This window comes from Stomoxys calcitrans, chromosome 2 (genome assembly GCF_963082655.1).
Source record: "Stomoxys calcitrans chromosome 2, idStoCalc2.1, whole genome shotgun sequence".
Taxonomy (NCBI): domain Eukaryota; kingdom Metazoa; phylum Arthropoda; class Insecta; order Diptera; family Muscidae; genus Stomoxys; species Stomoxys calcitrans.
Window position 1 is genome coordinate 117622869 of NC_081553.1, and position 17639 is coordinate 117640507.

General features: G+C 40.7%; 1 protein-coding gene across 1 annotated transcript; it reads right to left on the reverse strand.

Moving 5' to 3' along the window:
• Positions 1–1169: 1169 nt before the first annotated feature.
• Positions 1170–14553, reverse strand: LOC106084038 (uncharacterized transporter slc-17.2). The gene is made up of 5 exons (XM_013247460.2): positions 13994–14553; positions 6247–6480; positions 5609–6185; positions 1624–1868; positions 1170–1548 (listed from the first exon to the last, which is right to left on the reverse strand). The coding sequence occupies exons 1-5, from the start codon at positions 14297–14299 to the stop codon at positions 1378–1380; spliced, it is 1533 nt and encodes a 510-aa protein (XP_013102914.2). The 5' UTR covers positions 14300–14553; the 3' UTR covers positions 1170–1377.
• Between the last annotated feature and the right edge of the window lie 3086 nt (positions 14554–17639).

The following is a 17639-nucleotide window of genomic DNA, read 5'->3' on the forward strand; positions in this document are numbered from 1 at the left end:
CATGTCCGTCCGTCCGTTGAAATCACGCTACAGTCTTTAAAAATGGAGACATTGATCTGAAACCTTGCACAGATTCTTTTTTTGTCCATAAGCAAGTTAAGTTCGATGATGGGCAATATCGGACTATATCTTGATATAGCCCCCATATAAACTGATCTACCGATTAAAAGGTCTTAAGCTAAAAGGTCTTTCTGAAATTTGAGACAGTGAGTTGTGTTAGGCCCTTTGACATATTTTTTCAATTTGGTTCAGATCGGTCCAGATTTGGATATAGCTGCGATATATACCGATCTTGCGATTTTCTTGGGCTCATAAATGGCGCATTTATTGTCAGATTTCGCTGAATTTTAGGATAGTGTGTTGTGTTCAGCCCTTTGAAATCATTTTTTAATTCAGCCCAGATCGGTCCAGATTTGGATATAGCTGCCATATAGACTAATCTCTCGATTTTAAGTCTTGGCCCCATAAAACATGCATTTATTATCCGATTTCGCTGAAATTTGATACAGTGACTTATATTGGGCTTTTCGACATCCATGTAGCAGTTTATTGTGTTATATCTTTCGTCTGCTTGATTCTGTTGAGTGTCAAGATCCAGGAACTCTGCGACTAAGATGGGGTACGTCTGGCCGGGCAGTTAAACTGGTGACGTGTATCGTGCGGTCCCTGGTTACAATCGGGACATACATCTTGCACGTCGGCATCAATCTAGCTCTGTAGGAATTGAGGCGGCTGCATCTGCCGGAACGTAATTGAGCCAGAACTACTCTGGTTTGCCGGGGGAGGTCGATTTCTCCAGGTGCAATGGGTGGCGGTCGTTCTCCAAGGACTACATTCACCCGGTAGCCAATTACCGCATCTGCTACCGTGTCTGCATGAATGTTGTTTAGACCTGCTTGATATGCCCCTTGATATTGCCGCTTGCCACTTGCCGTTCAGATCGGTCTTTATTCGGAATTAGCTGCCAAATAGACCAATATTTTGCTCTACAAAATTCAACAGTGACTTGTATTTATTAGACCACGCAATGTCCGTGCCATTTTTGGCACATGCAATTTTCATCAGATTATGACGAAAGTTGGTTTACATATATACTCGAGCTGGAGGGTTTCCAAAGTTCGGTCGTATTTCAAGCTTTTTTGTTTAAATTATCACAAATTTATTTAAATTATAAATATTACTAACTATTCCTTTTTTGTACATTTGTAAAGATGGAGATTAAAATAATAAAAAAAAAACACTTTGGGTTAAACAGATCTTTCCCCATTACATGAATACATATAAAACCATTTAACACTTTATAACTTTATACACTTCTATCAGATACTTAAAAAACTAAATTAACAGACTGTAAATGCTTTATTATGCCATGGGCTCTTATGCCTCGATCGTATTCTCATTACTTGGTTCATTGTTATTCTCCTGACTCTTATCGGCTTTACCCCATTTGGCAAGTTTGGAACTGCCAAACAAGCCATAAGTGGCAGCTCCCAAAAGATACGAGGCTATTAAGGTGGACATTACGGAATTCCATTCCATCTTTGTACCCTGAAAAAAAAACCGAAAGATTACATAGATATTTTGTTCTTCAGATGAAAACTGGAAAAGTGGCTCACAACTTACATGACGCACTATGGCTGATATACCGAGTGGTGCTAAAAACCCACTAACAGTGGCCAGACAATTTGCAATTCCCGAGATCAGTCCAGCATAGGTGGGAGCCACATACAATAGGCTGGGCCAATATGCGCCGGAGAATGATAAATCCGCTGAGGCACCTATGCAAGTCGCAAACACAGTTACCAGTATGCGTTGCTTGCAATCGGAAAACACAATGCCCGTTATAAAGAGGATGGTACATAAATTACCTGTAAAGATGAGAATAGATTTTTATTTATTTTGGCTAATCCTTTTTGCACCAGGTTAGGTTGAAAAGTGGGTGCGGATTCTGATTCGCTTGTTGTGCGCTATAGATAAATAAGGTGTCCCAAAGTGATCTATGTCAGGAATTCCGTGCTGTATACAAAGTTCTTATTCGTTTTCCACTCTACGTTCCTAAGGTGGCTCAAGTCTGGCATCGTATCCGCACTCAAGTGCCGGAGTCTGTTTGCTGCGATAGCCGGACACTGCCTTAGGAACGTATCGTGCAATGCGTCCGTGGAATTATATGACGTTTTATGACACCGAAAGCTAAACTAATCTCCCTCCTACTGCTACTCTTAGCCTCGACCCGATTGAAACCCATGGGGTTTTCGTGATCCTACCGATCGTTTCCTGGTTCCACAGTTGTTGTTGTAGCAGTGTGTTGTATTGTGTTCTATCTAGGTAGAGGTTAAACAGTGCCGGATATATCACCCGCCTTGGGGAACTCCCTTTTCCACTCCACGGTGTTTCGATTTCTTATGCCTTAATTACACAAATGACTGGCGACCACACAGATAAATTGCGACCCAGCGTTTCAGGCCTGGCTGGAGGGACGTGGTTGCGAATTCTAATTCGCTTGTTGTGGGCTATAGATTAATAAAGTGTCCCCGAAATGATCTATGTCAGGAATTCCGTGCTTCACCCAAAGTTCTTATTCGTTTTCTATTCTACGCTCCTAAGGTGGCTCAAGTCTAGAATCGTATCCGCACTCCAGTGCCGGAGTCTGTTAGCTGCGATAGCCGGAAACCGAAAGCTTAACTAATCTCCCAGCTACTGCTACTCCTAGCCGCGACACGATCCGAACCCATGGGGTTTTCGTAGTCCTACCGATCGTTTCCTGGTTCCACAGTTGTTGTTATAGCAGTGTGTTGTGTTCTACCTAGGTAGAGGTTTAACAGAGCCGGAGATATACCCACGCCTTGGGGACTCCCTGTTTCACTCTACGGTGTTTCGATTTCTTATCCCTAAATTCCACAAATAACTGGCGACCACACAGATAATTCGCGACCCAGCGTTTCAGGCCTGGCTGAAGGGACGTACTGGCAATGTCCTCAAATGGTTTGGCAGGGCTGACCGTGTTTAATGCTCGATAGGTACAGTGCTACGAGGACCGTCTTATCACATGGCCTGGACTGATTGAAGCCACGGCAAATGTGTGCGGTGATGGCATGCAAAGCAGTTGTTGTGCCATGAAGTCTTCGAATTCCATTCTGATGCACGGCGAATGGAAATTTTTTACGAGGCTCGGAAGGAGTAATGCCTCAAGCGTCTTGGCTACTATTGGGAGAAGTGAGATCGGCCTTTACGAATTCCTTTTGCAAGAGTACTTTCCAGGCTTCAAGAGCGGGATCACTCTGCCCATCTTCCAGACATCGGGTACTCTATGAGTGTTCAAAGACAGATTGAGGGCAGGTGGTAGGTACTCAACTCCAGGTAGATCCAGATTCTTCAGCATCAGTGCAGAGATTCCGTCGGGGCCTAACGCCTTGGATGACTTGGCGCCACGGATAACATTCGTAACTATATTCGTCCGCGGTTAATTGTGATGGCTGTCCGTCGGCTCGGAGACCACGGATACGACGAATGACTCTCCTCCTAGCCCTGTTACTCTTGGGATGCACAATAAATTGACGGTTGAGCAACCTGGCGCAACTTTTCGGATCAGTCACAGTTATGTCGGCAAAGGTGCAGCGAATTGCACATTTATTCGTTGAATACCCTGTTTTCCGATTCAGCTCGTCGATTCGGGGGTTAGTGGGATCCTTGCAACAAATCCCATCACGCTCGTTGCAAGTACCACTGCCTGCGCCGGGAAATTGGGCCGCACATGATATATTCGACTGGGTGATATAAAGCTAGAGGCTGCTGCGTTAATGATGTGTCGGAATTTCCACTCGGCAACTAGCACATTTAAGAGGAGGTGTCAGTTCACTGAAGCCGCGATTGGCCGGCCCAATCGGCATTCCTTTGGTTGAGCGCTCAGAGGTTATGAAGTCGGGTGTTCGGTAGATGGTCTGATCCCAAAGAAATGACGGCCTGCCAGGTAACGTCACGCAAAAGATGCAAAGGAAATGTCTGGCGAGTTGCACACCTCCTTGTAATCCTAGGGGGGAATGCCATGAAACGTGATGCGCAGTAAAGTCTCCTAGAACCAGAGGATTATGGCCATACAGTAGCCCAATTACGGCGGGTCAGTAGCAAAGTGCAAATTTACCCATGAACATTCCATTAAGGAACTGGGGCAAACTTCTCACATATCAATGAGTGCTGTCCGATTAAAATTTAAGCTCAATGGTAAGGAACCTCCTTTTTATAGCCGAGTCCAAACGGCGTACCGCAGAGCGACACCTCTTTGGAGAGAAGTTTTACATGGCAAAATACCTCACAATTGTCGCCAGCATTAGGAGGGTATAACCACCGCTGAAAATTTTTGTGATGTTTCGGCCGGTGTTCGAACCCAGGCGTCAGCGTCATAGGCGGACATGCTAATCTCTGCGCCACGTCGGGTCAATACACGTCGTATAGCTGTATCATGGCAGTACCGGACCTGACTGCTATCCCCATGCGCTCCATGTTGAGGCCACTAGCGCCAGGCGCAGGCGAGATGGGTCTATACTGCACAAAATAGTGTATCACGAAGGCCATTCCCCCACCTCCATTCCCCCATCTCCATTCCCCCATCTCCATTCCCCCACTTACATTCCCCCACCCCCATTCCCCAACCTCCATTCCCCCACATCCATTCCTTAAGTGATCCTTACGTAGCACATTGTATCTGTGACAACTGTGTATGCTGCACAAAATAGTGTATCACGAAGGCCATTCCCCCACCTCCATTCCCCCACTTCCATTCCCCCACCCCCATTCCCCAACCTCCATTCCCCACCTCCATTCCCCCGCCTTCATTCCCCCACATCCATTCCTTAAGTGATCCTTACGTAGCACATTGTATCTGTGACAACTGTGTATGCTGCAGGCTGCAGGTGTTGGCCAGCTTTGTCTACTGGATCGCAGCACTATCTCGTCGATCTTACCTCTCAGACCATTGCAATTCAATTGCTGGCACTGGCCTGATAGTATTGGGGCTGGGATACTGCTGTTGCGTATATTGCCGCACGGGAGAGGTCGGGGGGGTCACATAGTCCGACGAGGACGCAGAAGGCGATTACGACGAAATTTGTGGCCCACTGCTCTCTATGTTCGCACAGCACCTTGCAACGTATTCAGTGCGGCTATACTCCCGTAGTGCCGTAAGGCCAGAGAAAGTTCGGAAATGAACCCATTCTATGCACCGGATACACCTCACCGACACCGACCAATGATGGAGGCTGTTCTGGCAAACCGAATAGAACCAGGGTCCGGGGTTCTTTTCAATGCCGGCACGGACTAGAAGCGTGCGGAGAAGGCACTCGGGGAAGTGCCTCTCCCATGACGAAAACAGGACACGAAGGCGGCATACCTTGTCGGTGAAGGTTTCTATCGGGACAGTGTTCGTTGCCCATGCCCGTAACTCGGAATGCGTCGTCCGGAAATGTTTCGCATTCACCTCATTTACTGATGGCACTCCTCTGGCCCCAACGCTCAATTCGTCTGCCCCTTCGTTCCTCCTTACTATGGCCCGTCACCCAAATCAAAACTCAATAAATGTGAACTTTAAATGGTCTCGAACAAAGTGTGTACTTACATAGAACGTAAACAATACGACGAAATTGTGTCAGATTGAGATTCTCGCGTTTTTCAATAATACTGCAGGATGCTATTGTTATACCCTTTGAAATAAATGCTCCAAAGAAGGGAGCTGAAGACAAAATTCCCACTTGATCCAAAGGTAAGCGCATGGCTTCCTTAAAGAATCTCGGAATCAGCAGCGTAAACACCATAATTCCATATGTGTTGAAAATATGGGTAAAGATGAAGGCATAAACTGGCACAGAGGTTAATATGGCCTTCCACGGAACTTTGTTCGATGTCTTCTCCACATGTGAACATTTTAAGTACTCATATTCATCTTTGGATAAACGAGGATGATCTTCTAGATTGCTGTAGACCAACCATTGGCAACAGATTCCAAAAACCAGTGAAACTCCACCAACGACATAGAAAGCTGTTTCCCAACCTAACTTGCAGAGGAAACTTGAAATTGGAAATACTAAGAGAGCGCCAACAGAGAAGCCTCCATAGGCGAAGGATAAGAAGGCAGTACGTTCGGTGGGATGGGCCCAGGTGGAGAAAAGTTGATACAGGGCGGGATTGCCACAACCCTAGAAACAAGAAAATATGTTTATTTATTTATAGCCAAGTATGACCCAGGTTTCAACTTACCGCTATAAGACCTTGAATTATACGCACAACTACCGCTCCCTCATAACTTCTTCGGGCAAAGAAGGGCAATGTCATGAACACCAAAGCCTGCACTGTTATGGAATGTACAAAGAGCAATTTGCCTCCAAATCTATCAGCCAATCGACCAGCGATGGGTAATGTCACCAAGTAGCCATAATAAAATGTTCCCAATAAGGCAAACTCTTGATTGCGGGTCCAAGATAGATCGCCTGTCTGGAAGAAAGTATAAACGTTCAAGTGGAATAAGTAACCTTACAAGACATGAAGTTTTAAAATAATTTTCTTTATAAACAAGTAAATTATAAGACGTTGCCCGGCTTTCGCGGCTAGCAGATATCAGCACTTAGTTGGGGACACAATACCAGACTTGAACCAACTTAGAAGCGTGGTATGGAAAACAATTAAGGTGCTGTTACATACTATGCTAGGATCCGAACCAGCTATGGGCCGAAAGGGTCTTGCAGATGACACACGACTGGGCCAGACCTAGGGAAGACTGATGATAACCCAGAGAAGACTGATATCTGCCTGTTCACGAGGAAGATGTAATCTCAATAGAACGATTTCGATATCTGACAAGGTCAAATACCTAGGTGTAACCTTGGACAGGAAACTGAATTCGAAGTATCACATTCAGGAGCGTAGCGAGAAAGCTAACAGATGTTGGGCACTATGTTGACAGGTCGTAGGCTCAAAATGGTGCCTGAATCCGAGGATAGTCCATTGGCTCTACAGGAGCTTGATTGGACCGATACTTACTTACGCCTCAGTGGTTTGGTGTACTGCTATGGAGAAAAAAGTGCAATTTAAGGATAATATAACAGGTTCAGAGAACATGTAGTCTTGGTATAGGCGTAGCTATGAGGTCCACGCCCACTTGGCCACTGAAGACTATTCTAGATATCCTAACCATAGACATACAGATTAAGTGTGACGCAGCCAATGCGGCTACGAGACTTAAAGGAGGAGCAGCTCATACCATCGCGGTATAATCGAGGCGATGATAGGAAACCTGGAAGGAAAGGAAGAGGTTTCCGATCGGATACCTGAGGCGACACTTAAGGACAGCATGTGTAGGTCATGCGGGGAAGATGATGAGACGTTGGAGCATTTCCTATCTCATTGCCCGGCATTCGCGGCTAGCAGACACCAGCACTTAGTGGGGGACACAATTCCAGACAAGAACCAACTTAGAAGCGTGGTATGGAAACCAATTAAGCATTTTGTAAGTAGCACGGACTTCCTAACATAAATTTTCTTTTTCGAGATTACTTTTTATACCCACCACCGTAGGGATAGGGGGTATATTCATTTAGTAATTCCGTTTGCAACACATCGAAATAACAATTTCCGACCCTACAAAGTGTATATATTTCGGATCGTCGTAAAATTCTAAGACGATTTAAAGATGTCCGTGTGTCTGTCCGTCCGACTGTTGTAATCACTCTACAGCCTTTAAAAATTGAGATATTGAGCTGAAATTTAGCACAAATACGTCTTTTTGAAGCAAGCTGTTTAAACTCCTGAACGGGCCAAATAGGACCATATTTGGTTATAGCTGCTATATAGACCGATCTGCCGATAAAGGGTCTAATGCCCATAAATGCTTTATTTTTTATCAGATTCTGCTGAAATTTGAAACAGTGAGTAGCTTAAGGCTTCTCGACATCTGATCCAAATATATTTTAGATCGGACTATATATAGATATAGCTGCCGTTTTCGCTGAAATTTGAAACAGTGGGTTATTTTAAGCCTTTCAACATCTGACCTAAATATGTTTTAGATCGGACTATAAATAGATATAGCTGCCATATAGACGATCTCCCACTATACGGTCTAATGCCCATAAATGCTTTTTTTTTCTCCGATTTCGCTCAAATTTGAAACAGAGAGTTATTTTAAGCCTCCCGACAATTGATCTAAATATGGTTTAGATCGGACTATATTTGGATATAGCAGCCATATATCTATATAAATATATCTCCCGATAAAGGGTCTGAAGCCCATAAAAGCTTTATATTTTATCCAATTTCGATGAAATTTGAAACAGTGAGTAGTTTTAGGCCTTACAACATTCAACCCAAATATGGTTCAGATCTGACTATATTTGGATACAGCTGCCATATAGACCGATCTCCCGATAAAGGGTCTGAAGCCCATAAAAGCCTTATGTTTTATCCAATTTCCATGAAATTTGAAACAGTGAGTAGTTTTAGGCCTCTCAACATTCGACCCAAATATGGTTCAGATCGGACTATATTTAAATATAGCTGCCCTATAGACCGAAGTGCCGATAAAGGACCTAATGCCCATAAATGATTTATTTTTTATCCGATTTCGCTGAAATTTGAAACCGTGAGTAATTTTATGCCTCCCGACATCTGACCCAAATATGGCTTAGATCTTTGCCATTTGGATATAGCTGCCATATAGACCGATCTCCAGATAAGGGTCTGAAGCCCATAATAGCTTTATTTTTAACTGCCCCAAATATAGGTCAGATCAGACTATATAGATATAGCTGTCATATAAACCGAACTTCCAATTTAAGGTCTTAATCTCATAAAAAGCATATTTATTATCAGAAAATGTTACTTGTATATGAGTTTCCGGGTCCTGAATATAATGTAACCGAAACCAGCCCCTATTAAGATATAACTACGTATAAAGTAGTGGAGTTATATTAAACAGGTTGATTATTATATCCCTGTTTAATTTGGTCCAAATCGGTCCAGATTTGGTTAAGGGTGCCATATAGAAAGAAAGAATTGTCGATTTAAAGTCTTAACCATATAAAAAGCGCAATTATTATCCGATTTTGTTAAAATTTGACGCAGTGACATATGTTAGGGTTTTCGGCATCCGCGTCCTTTATGGTTCAGATCGGTTTATATTTAGATATAGCTGTCAAAAAGACCAATAGTTTGTTCTACAAAATTGAATAGTGATTTATATTTATTAGATCACTCAATGTCCGTGCCGAATTGTGACGAAAGGGAGTTTACATATATATCCGAGGTGGTGGGTATCCAATGCCAATTAATGCCTTTTTACTTGTTCATATTAATTAGTTTTATTCGATCTTTTATTTTTAACTTTTTAATGATTTTTTTGTAGAACCTTTGTTTCTTTGAAAACCAAATTTCAACGCAACATTTTAATGGGGACAAAATTTTCATTGAGAATCAACAATCGGCCTATCTTCCCTTTAAAAAAACTGTTTTAAAATTACTCGTATTCCACATGGTCTGAACATTGTATATGATTCCATCATGTAATCCACCATCTGTCTTAAATCTACGATAGCCGAATGAAATCCGATAAATAGGAATATCAGGTTTCTGTACATTGTTTTCAAGCATACTACAATAGTTGAAAGTTTGCTAAATACTCGTTGACATCTTGTGCTTTTTGATGGGGGAAATGTGCCCACAAAAGCATATTATGTGTCAATAAATATTTGTATTACATTGTGGATAATCTGATTAGCGCACATTTCATCATTCAAGAGAAAAACAAACGAACTTGCCCCCTTGATTTTAATTCAATGTTTTACGCACAGCTTTCAAGAACAAATAGATTGATTTAAAATGATAACGTTTTGATTTTGAAAAGAAACAACTCAACAATTGCTTATAACATTAGGTCTGTTCGCGTACTTTTCCATTAAAAATTAAAAACCCCAAATTACAAGTAAATTTCCCAAAAAAAATCCCTAAACATTTTTGAATCGCTTTTTAAAGATGTACAATATAAATTTTTATTAGAATTCATTGCTTAGGCAACATTATGCGTCATATTATTTTTTACTGACGGTCAAATCCACTAAGGATGTGTGTCATGTGAGCGCATGGATATAGAATTATCAAAGTTGTAAAAAATTGGTAGCGTTGTCCGTTCGGTTTTTTTAGCAATTTATGTCCAATGCAAGACAGGTGTACTGGAGAGATGTCTAGTGCCACGTTGTTCTGGGTAGAAAATTATCGATAGTATGCAATAATAGTCCATAACACGTGCTTTGCATTGTGTTGTTCAAAAACAGTGACATAAAATCTCATTGGTACAGTTGCTGTGTTTTATTTTAGTCCTGTCCAGTACAAGTTAGATGCTCTGGATAGAATTTCATTGAAAAATTTTGGATAATTATCGATATCATGCGATAAGAAATAATAATAATCGATTTATCGTACTTTGCGCTATATAGTGCTAAAATTAAAATTGTACAGTACTTGTTGTAAATTGTACCGATTTATGTTGTCTACATATTTACCAAATAATATTAAAAAACAAGTAAAAAGGCGTTGTATACCCACCACCTCGGGAATATATGTAAACCACCTTTCGTCAAAATCTGGTGAAAAATGCATACCTTATGCCCCATTTATCCGATTATCCGATTTGGACCAAATACTAATAGGTACAAGTCATTGCTCAATTGTGTATAAAAAATATTGATCTTTTTAGTAGCTATATCTAAAAATAAACCGATCTGAATCATATACGACACGGATGTCGAAAAGCCTGACATAAGACTCTGTGTCAAATTTCAGTGAAATCGGGTTATAAAAGCGCCTTTTATGGGTCAAGACTTTAAATCGAGATACCGGTCTATTTGGCATCTATTGGGTTGCCCAAAAAGTAATTGCGGATTTTTTAAAAGAAAGTAAATGCATTTTTAATAAAACTTAGAATGAACTTTAATCAAATATACTTTTTTACACTTTTTTTCTGAAGCAAGCTAAAAGTAACAGCTGATAACTGACAGAAGAAAGAATGCAATTACAGACTCACAAGCTGTGAAAAATTTGTCAACGCCGACTATATGAAAAATCCGCAATTACTTTTTGGGCAACCCAATATATCCAAATCTGGACCGATTTGGGCCAAGTTGCAGAAAAATGTCAAAGAGCCTTACACAACTCACTGTCGCAAAATTCTGCGAAATCGGACAATAAATGGACCTTTTATGGCCCCAAAAACTTAAACCGAGAGATCGGTCAATATGGCAGCTAAATCCAAATCTGGACCGATCTGGGCCAAATTGAAGAGAAATGTCGAAGGGCCTAACACAACTCACTATCTCAAATTTCGGCGACATCGGAAAATAATTACACCTTTTATGGGTCCAAAACCTTAAATCGAGAGATCGGTCAATATGGCTGCTATATCCAAATCTGGACCGATCTGGGCCAAATTGAAGAGAAATGTCGAAGTGCCTAGGACAACTCACTGTCTCAAATTTTGGCGACATCGGACAATAATAGCGCCTTTTATGAGCCCAAAACCTTAAATCGAGAGATCGGTCTATATGGCAGCTATATCCAAATCTGGACCGATTTGTGTCATATTGCAGAAGTCTGTCAAGGGGCTTTACTTAACTCACTGTCCCAAATTTCGGCGACATCGGACAACAAATGCGCCTTTTATGGGCCCAAAACCTTATATCGAGAGATCGGTCTATATGGCAGCTATATCCAAATCTGGACCGATCTGGGCCAAATTGAAGAAGGATATCGAAGGGCCTATCACAAATCACTGTCCCAAATTTCAAAATCGAATAATATATGTGGCTTTAATGGGCCTAAGACCCTAAATCGGCGAATCAGTCTATATGGGGGCTATATCAAGATATAGTCCGATATAGCCCATCTTCGAACTTAACCTGCTTATGGACAATAAAAGAATCTGTGCAAAGTTTCAGCTCAATATCTCTATTTTTAAAGACTTCAGCGTGATTTCAACAGACAGACGTACGGACTTGGCTAGATCGTCTTAGATTTTTACGCTGATCAAGAATATATGTGTTTCAAACGGTGTGTTTCAAACGGAATGACAAAATGAGTATACTCCCATCCTTCGGTGGTGTAAAGGTAAAATAAAAAAATTCGAATCGAAAATTCCTCTCCGAGAATTTTTGTACCTAATCCCCATCAAAACCCCAAGTCAAATATTTCGTCCCCATTTTCGAAAATAAATCCCCAATTTGGACAGAAATCCCCAATACTGGCTGAATGTAGCCTGATATGACATTTAGTAGGAAGGACAACATAGTTTTGCCAAAGCTACAATGTACAAAAGTACAAATGAGTTTCGAATATTTTATCAAGTAGTGAAGCATAAGACCTGGGACCACATCCTCCTAAGAGAAATAAATAAATAAATTTTTTTCTTCAGTTGGGAATTCACTTGTACTTGAATATATGACACGCCTTCGTTCGAGTCCTGATTTAAAACAAATTTTTCCATGGCTCGATTTAGGAATCGGCAGAGAACAATTGTCAATGACCACACTAAGTCCTGGCAACGTTTATTTGTATTTTAACCTTATAAAACTTTCGATCATAGAGATATTACTCTGCGGCACGACGCAAGATCGAAAACCTTCATCAAAAACCCTTAAATTTGGTTCAAGTGAGAATTTTCTATATCTGCAAAAAGCCGACTGTTCAATCTTTTATGCATTTCTATACCCACCACCATAAGAGGGTGTAGCATCTCGAAATATTTGTCTAAGACTCCATAAAGTATTTATATTCTTGATCGTCTCGACTGTCGAAATCACGATAGCGGTCGAACGCGTAAAGCTAGCCTGTTGAAATTTTGCGCAGATAATTAAAATTTATGTAGGTTGGGGATTGCAAATGGGCCATATCGGTTCAGATTTAGATATAGCTCCCATATTAAACGATCTCACGATTTGACTTCTTGGAGCCCCTGGAAGCAGCAATTTTTTGTCCGATTTTGCTGAAATTGAATAACAGAACACTATATGCAGAATTGCTTCAAATCGGTCTATAGCCTGATATAGCTCCCATATAAATAGATCTCACGATTTGACTTCTTGCGTCCTTACAAGCAGCAATTTTTTTCCGACTTGGCTGAAATTTTGCATGTAGTGTTCTGTTAACACTTTCAACAACTGTGTTTAGTATGGTCTGAATCGGTCTATAACCATATAAACCGATCTCCCGATTTGATTTTTTAGTCCTTACAAGCCGCAACTTTTGTCTGATTTGGCTGAAGTTTGCATGTGGTGTTTCGTTATGACTTTCGACAACTGTGCCAAGTACGGTCCAAATCGGGTTATAACATGATATAGTTCCCATATAAACCGATCTCCAGATTTGACTTCTTGAGTCCTTACAAGCCGCAATTTTTTCCCGATTTGGCTGAAATTGAGCATGTAGTGTTTTGTATAAATTTTTAGCAGAATCCATGGTGTTGGGATCCCAATATTCGGCCCGGCCGATCTTAGCACCCTTTTACTTGTTTCTTTTGTGGTCTAATTCAATATTACAAGCGGTTAAAAAAACGACACTATTCGTACTCCCTCGCATCCTAGGGTCGTGTGTGCACTTCAAGATGCCTTTATCAAATATAATGGGTGCTCACGTACAGAAAAATTTGTCCAATTTGCACAAGCGGGAGAGTGTGTGAGAGCGAGCAAAATTTTGAGAGTTTGGCAATTGGGAGCTTGGAAATTTTTACAGGAGGTTTTTTCCCAGCAGAATTTGGCAGCTTCGAACAGCTGTTTATGAAAATCAGCTGTTTAATTCAAATAAATGCCAAAAGTGAGTAAATATTGTGATACTCTCCTGTAAAGGTTTGCTGTAAAAGTACGCGAACAGACCTATTGTTTGTAATCAATTCTAGTATATGGAACACTTTTGCAAGAAATTTCAATTACAAAAGTCAGAATTTTTGATTTATTCCATACGAACTCACCCTTTGTTTCGAACTATCCGTGCCTGTATCAATGGCCCCGCAATAGCTGTCCGCTTCGGCTGCTGCAAGTTCTTCGTGAAATGTTGTTGCATTTTCAAATGTAGTCGGCTGTGGCTTGACCATGCACAATATCACAAAATTCAAAGTATTTCTTAGGCACAATTGTACCACCATGGCCAGAAAGGCACAAATTGTGTAGCAAAGACGTGCTGATCCCCAGAGGCGAGGGGTTTTGACCATGGAATCTGGCATTTCATTTTCGGCAATACCATCAAAACTGGTGATAGGAATTTCCCTTTTAGCCATTTAACATTTATGGCAGCGACACCAAAATCACAACACATACACCGGCCACGTTCCAATCTTTAACGGTTTGCTGAATACTTGCGAAATAATCGATTTCAATTAAACTAACACAATACTAAACTAAAGTGAAAAAATAAATAACAAAACAAAAACCGAAGAAATTTGGATTGGACGACTATTTGACACGGCGGCGTTTACACAGCAGCAGCGGTATTCTGCTGTTGTTGTTTAATCTCTCGTATTCGTTGTAACACTGAACCTGCAGGCCAGGCCGGCTATAGAAGCACAAAACCAAATAAAAATATTTGATGGAACTCAGAATAGAGAACTGCAGTGTTTTAGTTGTTGCTCTCAAATCGACAGACATGTGCAACCGTTACAATTGCAATAGGGTTCTGCAATTAGAACTTGAAATTAAAATGTAGCGAACTCAGTGGTATATTCATATGTCCATATTTACAAAACACAATACACCCTTAAAGTAGGTTTACTTGATAGTTCTCTAACGGAAATGTGTCAAATAAACCTACTTTAAAGCTGCTAATGCGGCTTCTGGCAATATTTTTGACTGTTCGTCTATAATTTGTAATCTGGCGATACGATTTGAGAAACATATAGCTATGGAGATGAAATCCCCTTTTTCTTCCATGTACAGTCCGTATCTATTTCCTACATTGACTTTTCATTGCGACTTCCTCTATCCGTTTCAAGTATGATCCCAATCGATTTATAATTTGATATAGCTCCCATGTTAACCCATCTTCCGACTATATTTCTTGAGCACCTAAGGATTGTAGTTCTTATTCTAATAATAACAAGCGTGCCAAGCTCGTCCGGTCCAAATCTTATATAAAGGGTGATTTTTTTGAGGTTAGGATTTTCATGCATTAGTATTTGACAGATCACGTGGGATTTCAGACATGGTGTCAAAGAGAAAGATGCTCAGTATGCTTTGAAATTTCATCATGAATAGACTTACTAACGAGCAACGCTTGCAAATCATTGAATTTTATTACCAAAATCAGTGTTCGGTTCGAAATGTGTTCAAATTTTGACAAATTTTGTTCAGCGATGAGGCTCATTTCTGGTTGAATGGCTACGTAAATAAGCAAAATTGCCGCATTTGGAGTGAAGAGCAACCAGAAGCCGTTCAAGAACTGCCCATGCATCCCGAAAAATGCACTGTTTGGTGTGTTTGTACGCTGGTGGAATCATTGGACCGTATTTTTTCAAAGATGCTGTTGGACGCAACGTTACGGTGAATGAACACATTTCGAACCGAACACTGATTTTGGTAATAAAATTCAATGATTTGCAAGCGTTGCTCGTTAGTAAGTCTATTCATGATGAAATGTCAAAGCATACTGAGCATCTTTCTCTTTGACACCATGTCTGAAATCCCACGTGAACTGTCAAATACTAATGCATGAAAATCCTAACCTCAAAAAAATCACCCTTTACATGGAGTATATTTGGTAAGTTCTTTTCTATTTATAGGAAAACAAAGGATAATGGGTAAGAATTGCAATGCAATTGGAGCTACATCAGGTAATGGACTAATCAAAGTCATTCTTGGTTTGAATATTGGAGACCATGGCAGAAGCCATTTTTAAAATTTCAGCCATATTGGATAAAAATTGCGTCGTATAGGGGCTCAAGAAGTAAAATAGGGAGATCGGTTTATACGGGAGCTATATCAGGTTTAAGACCGGTTCATATCATAGTCGACACGTATGTTAAAGGTCATAGGAGAAGTCATTGATCAAAATTTCAGCCAAATCAGGCAAGAACTGTTCCCTATAGGGGCTCGAGAAGTGCAATTGAGAGATCGATTTATATGGAAGCTATATAAGATTATAAACCGATTCAGACCATGCGTATGTTGTAGGTTACATGAGATGTACTGTATAAAATTTCAGCTGAATCGGAAAAGAAATGCGCCCTCTAGAGGCTCAAGAAGTAGATATCATTTTTTGACTGATTCGGACTATACTTGGCACATTGAATGTCATAATGAAATCAAAAAGTATAATCGGGAGATGGATATGTATGACAGCTATATTAAAACATGGATCATTTACAATCCACCAATCTACACTAATAGGAATTATTTGTGCTAAATTTCAAGCGCCTAGTTTTCGATAGACAGACAGACGGACGGACATGGCTAGGTTAGTTTAGGGTTTAGTGTCAGTCTATCATCAGACTCACTTATACGTTTTAGCCTATTGTGATACCACAGGAACAGGAGAAGAAAGTTGGCTTCTAGTTCCAACCAACAACTTGCGAATGTTCCCATCCGCTTAATCAGACAAGTTCTCAAAGATATGAGAACCTGACTGCCACACGCACAGCCGATGTTCTCTATAGAGACTATATAAAGACGATAGTCTCTTCCGAGCTAACAAAATTTTCCGATTTCGGTCCGACAATCGGATGAATCATCCGATATCGGATCCGATGTCTTACCGACATCGTAACTAGAAACGAGAGAAATTGTTGTCATATTGTCGGAACGACAGGGCTGAGGGAAATCTGATATATTTACCGTCATATCGTACCGATGTCGGAGAAAATTTTTAGGGAAATTCGGATGGGAAATTTTACTTCGTACCGAATTGAGACGGAAATTATGGACGACTTCCGACAAGCCGTACAGAAATCGGAAATTCGGAACAAAAAAAAAATAAATTCCCTCAGACTTGTCGAACTGATTTCTTTCCGGATTTGGTAAGAATTGTCGTATGTTTTGTCCGACTATGTGCAGACAAGTCGTAGTTCCAATGTGTTCTATCAGGAATGGTGGTACAGTACTCTGTGTCAAAAAGCGGCTCTGGCAATATGTAATCGACACTAGAGATGTGCAGTGATTTTCACTCACGCTCACGAGAAAAAAACTTATTACGGCACGCGCACTCTCGACTTTTTTTTGTCAACTCACGTTCACGCTCACGAGACGAAAATTTTACTCACGTACAACTTAAGAGATATTCATGACTCACTAGACAATCACGACTCACGAGGCACTCATGAGAAAATCACGACTCACGAATTACGAAACACTCCCAACTCACGAGATACTTACGAAAAATCCACGAGTCACGGTTAAACAAATATTTTTCCATGAAGCGAATAATAATTTCTTTATGCTTCTCAAATCATACAGCATTTGAATGTACGAAAATTAATGTATAAAATGTATCGGCACTGCATTCATTTAGATTCAGATTCGTACGTTAAAATACCGTATGCTTTAAGAGTATGCATAAAATATAGTTTTTTTGTAATTTTTTTAATCTTTAGTCGTGGCTTTCTCATGCACGAAGAATTTTGATTCAAT

Excerpts from the sequence above, each read along its gene's own strand:
- LOC106084038 (XM_013247460.2), bottom strand. The coding sequence starts at position 14,299 with ATGGCTAAAAGGGAAATTCCTATCACCAGTTTTGATGGTATTGCCGAA. Across the intron at positions 1,869-5,608 it reads TCGTATTGTTTACGTTCTAT|GTAATTTATGTACCATCCTC; the intron begins GTAAGTACACAC and ends TCATCTTTACAG. Across the intron at positions 1,549-1,623 it reads TATCAGCCATAGTGCGTCAT|GGTACAAAGATGGAATGGAA; the intron begins GTAAGTTGTGAG and ends TTTTTTTTTCAG.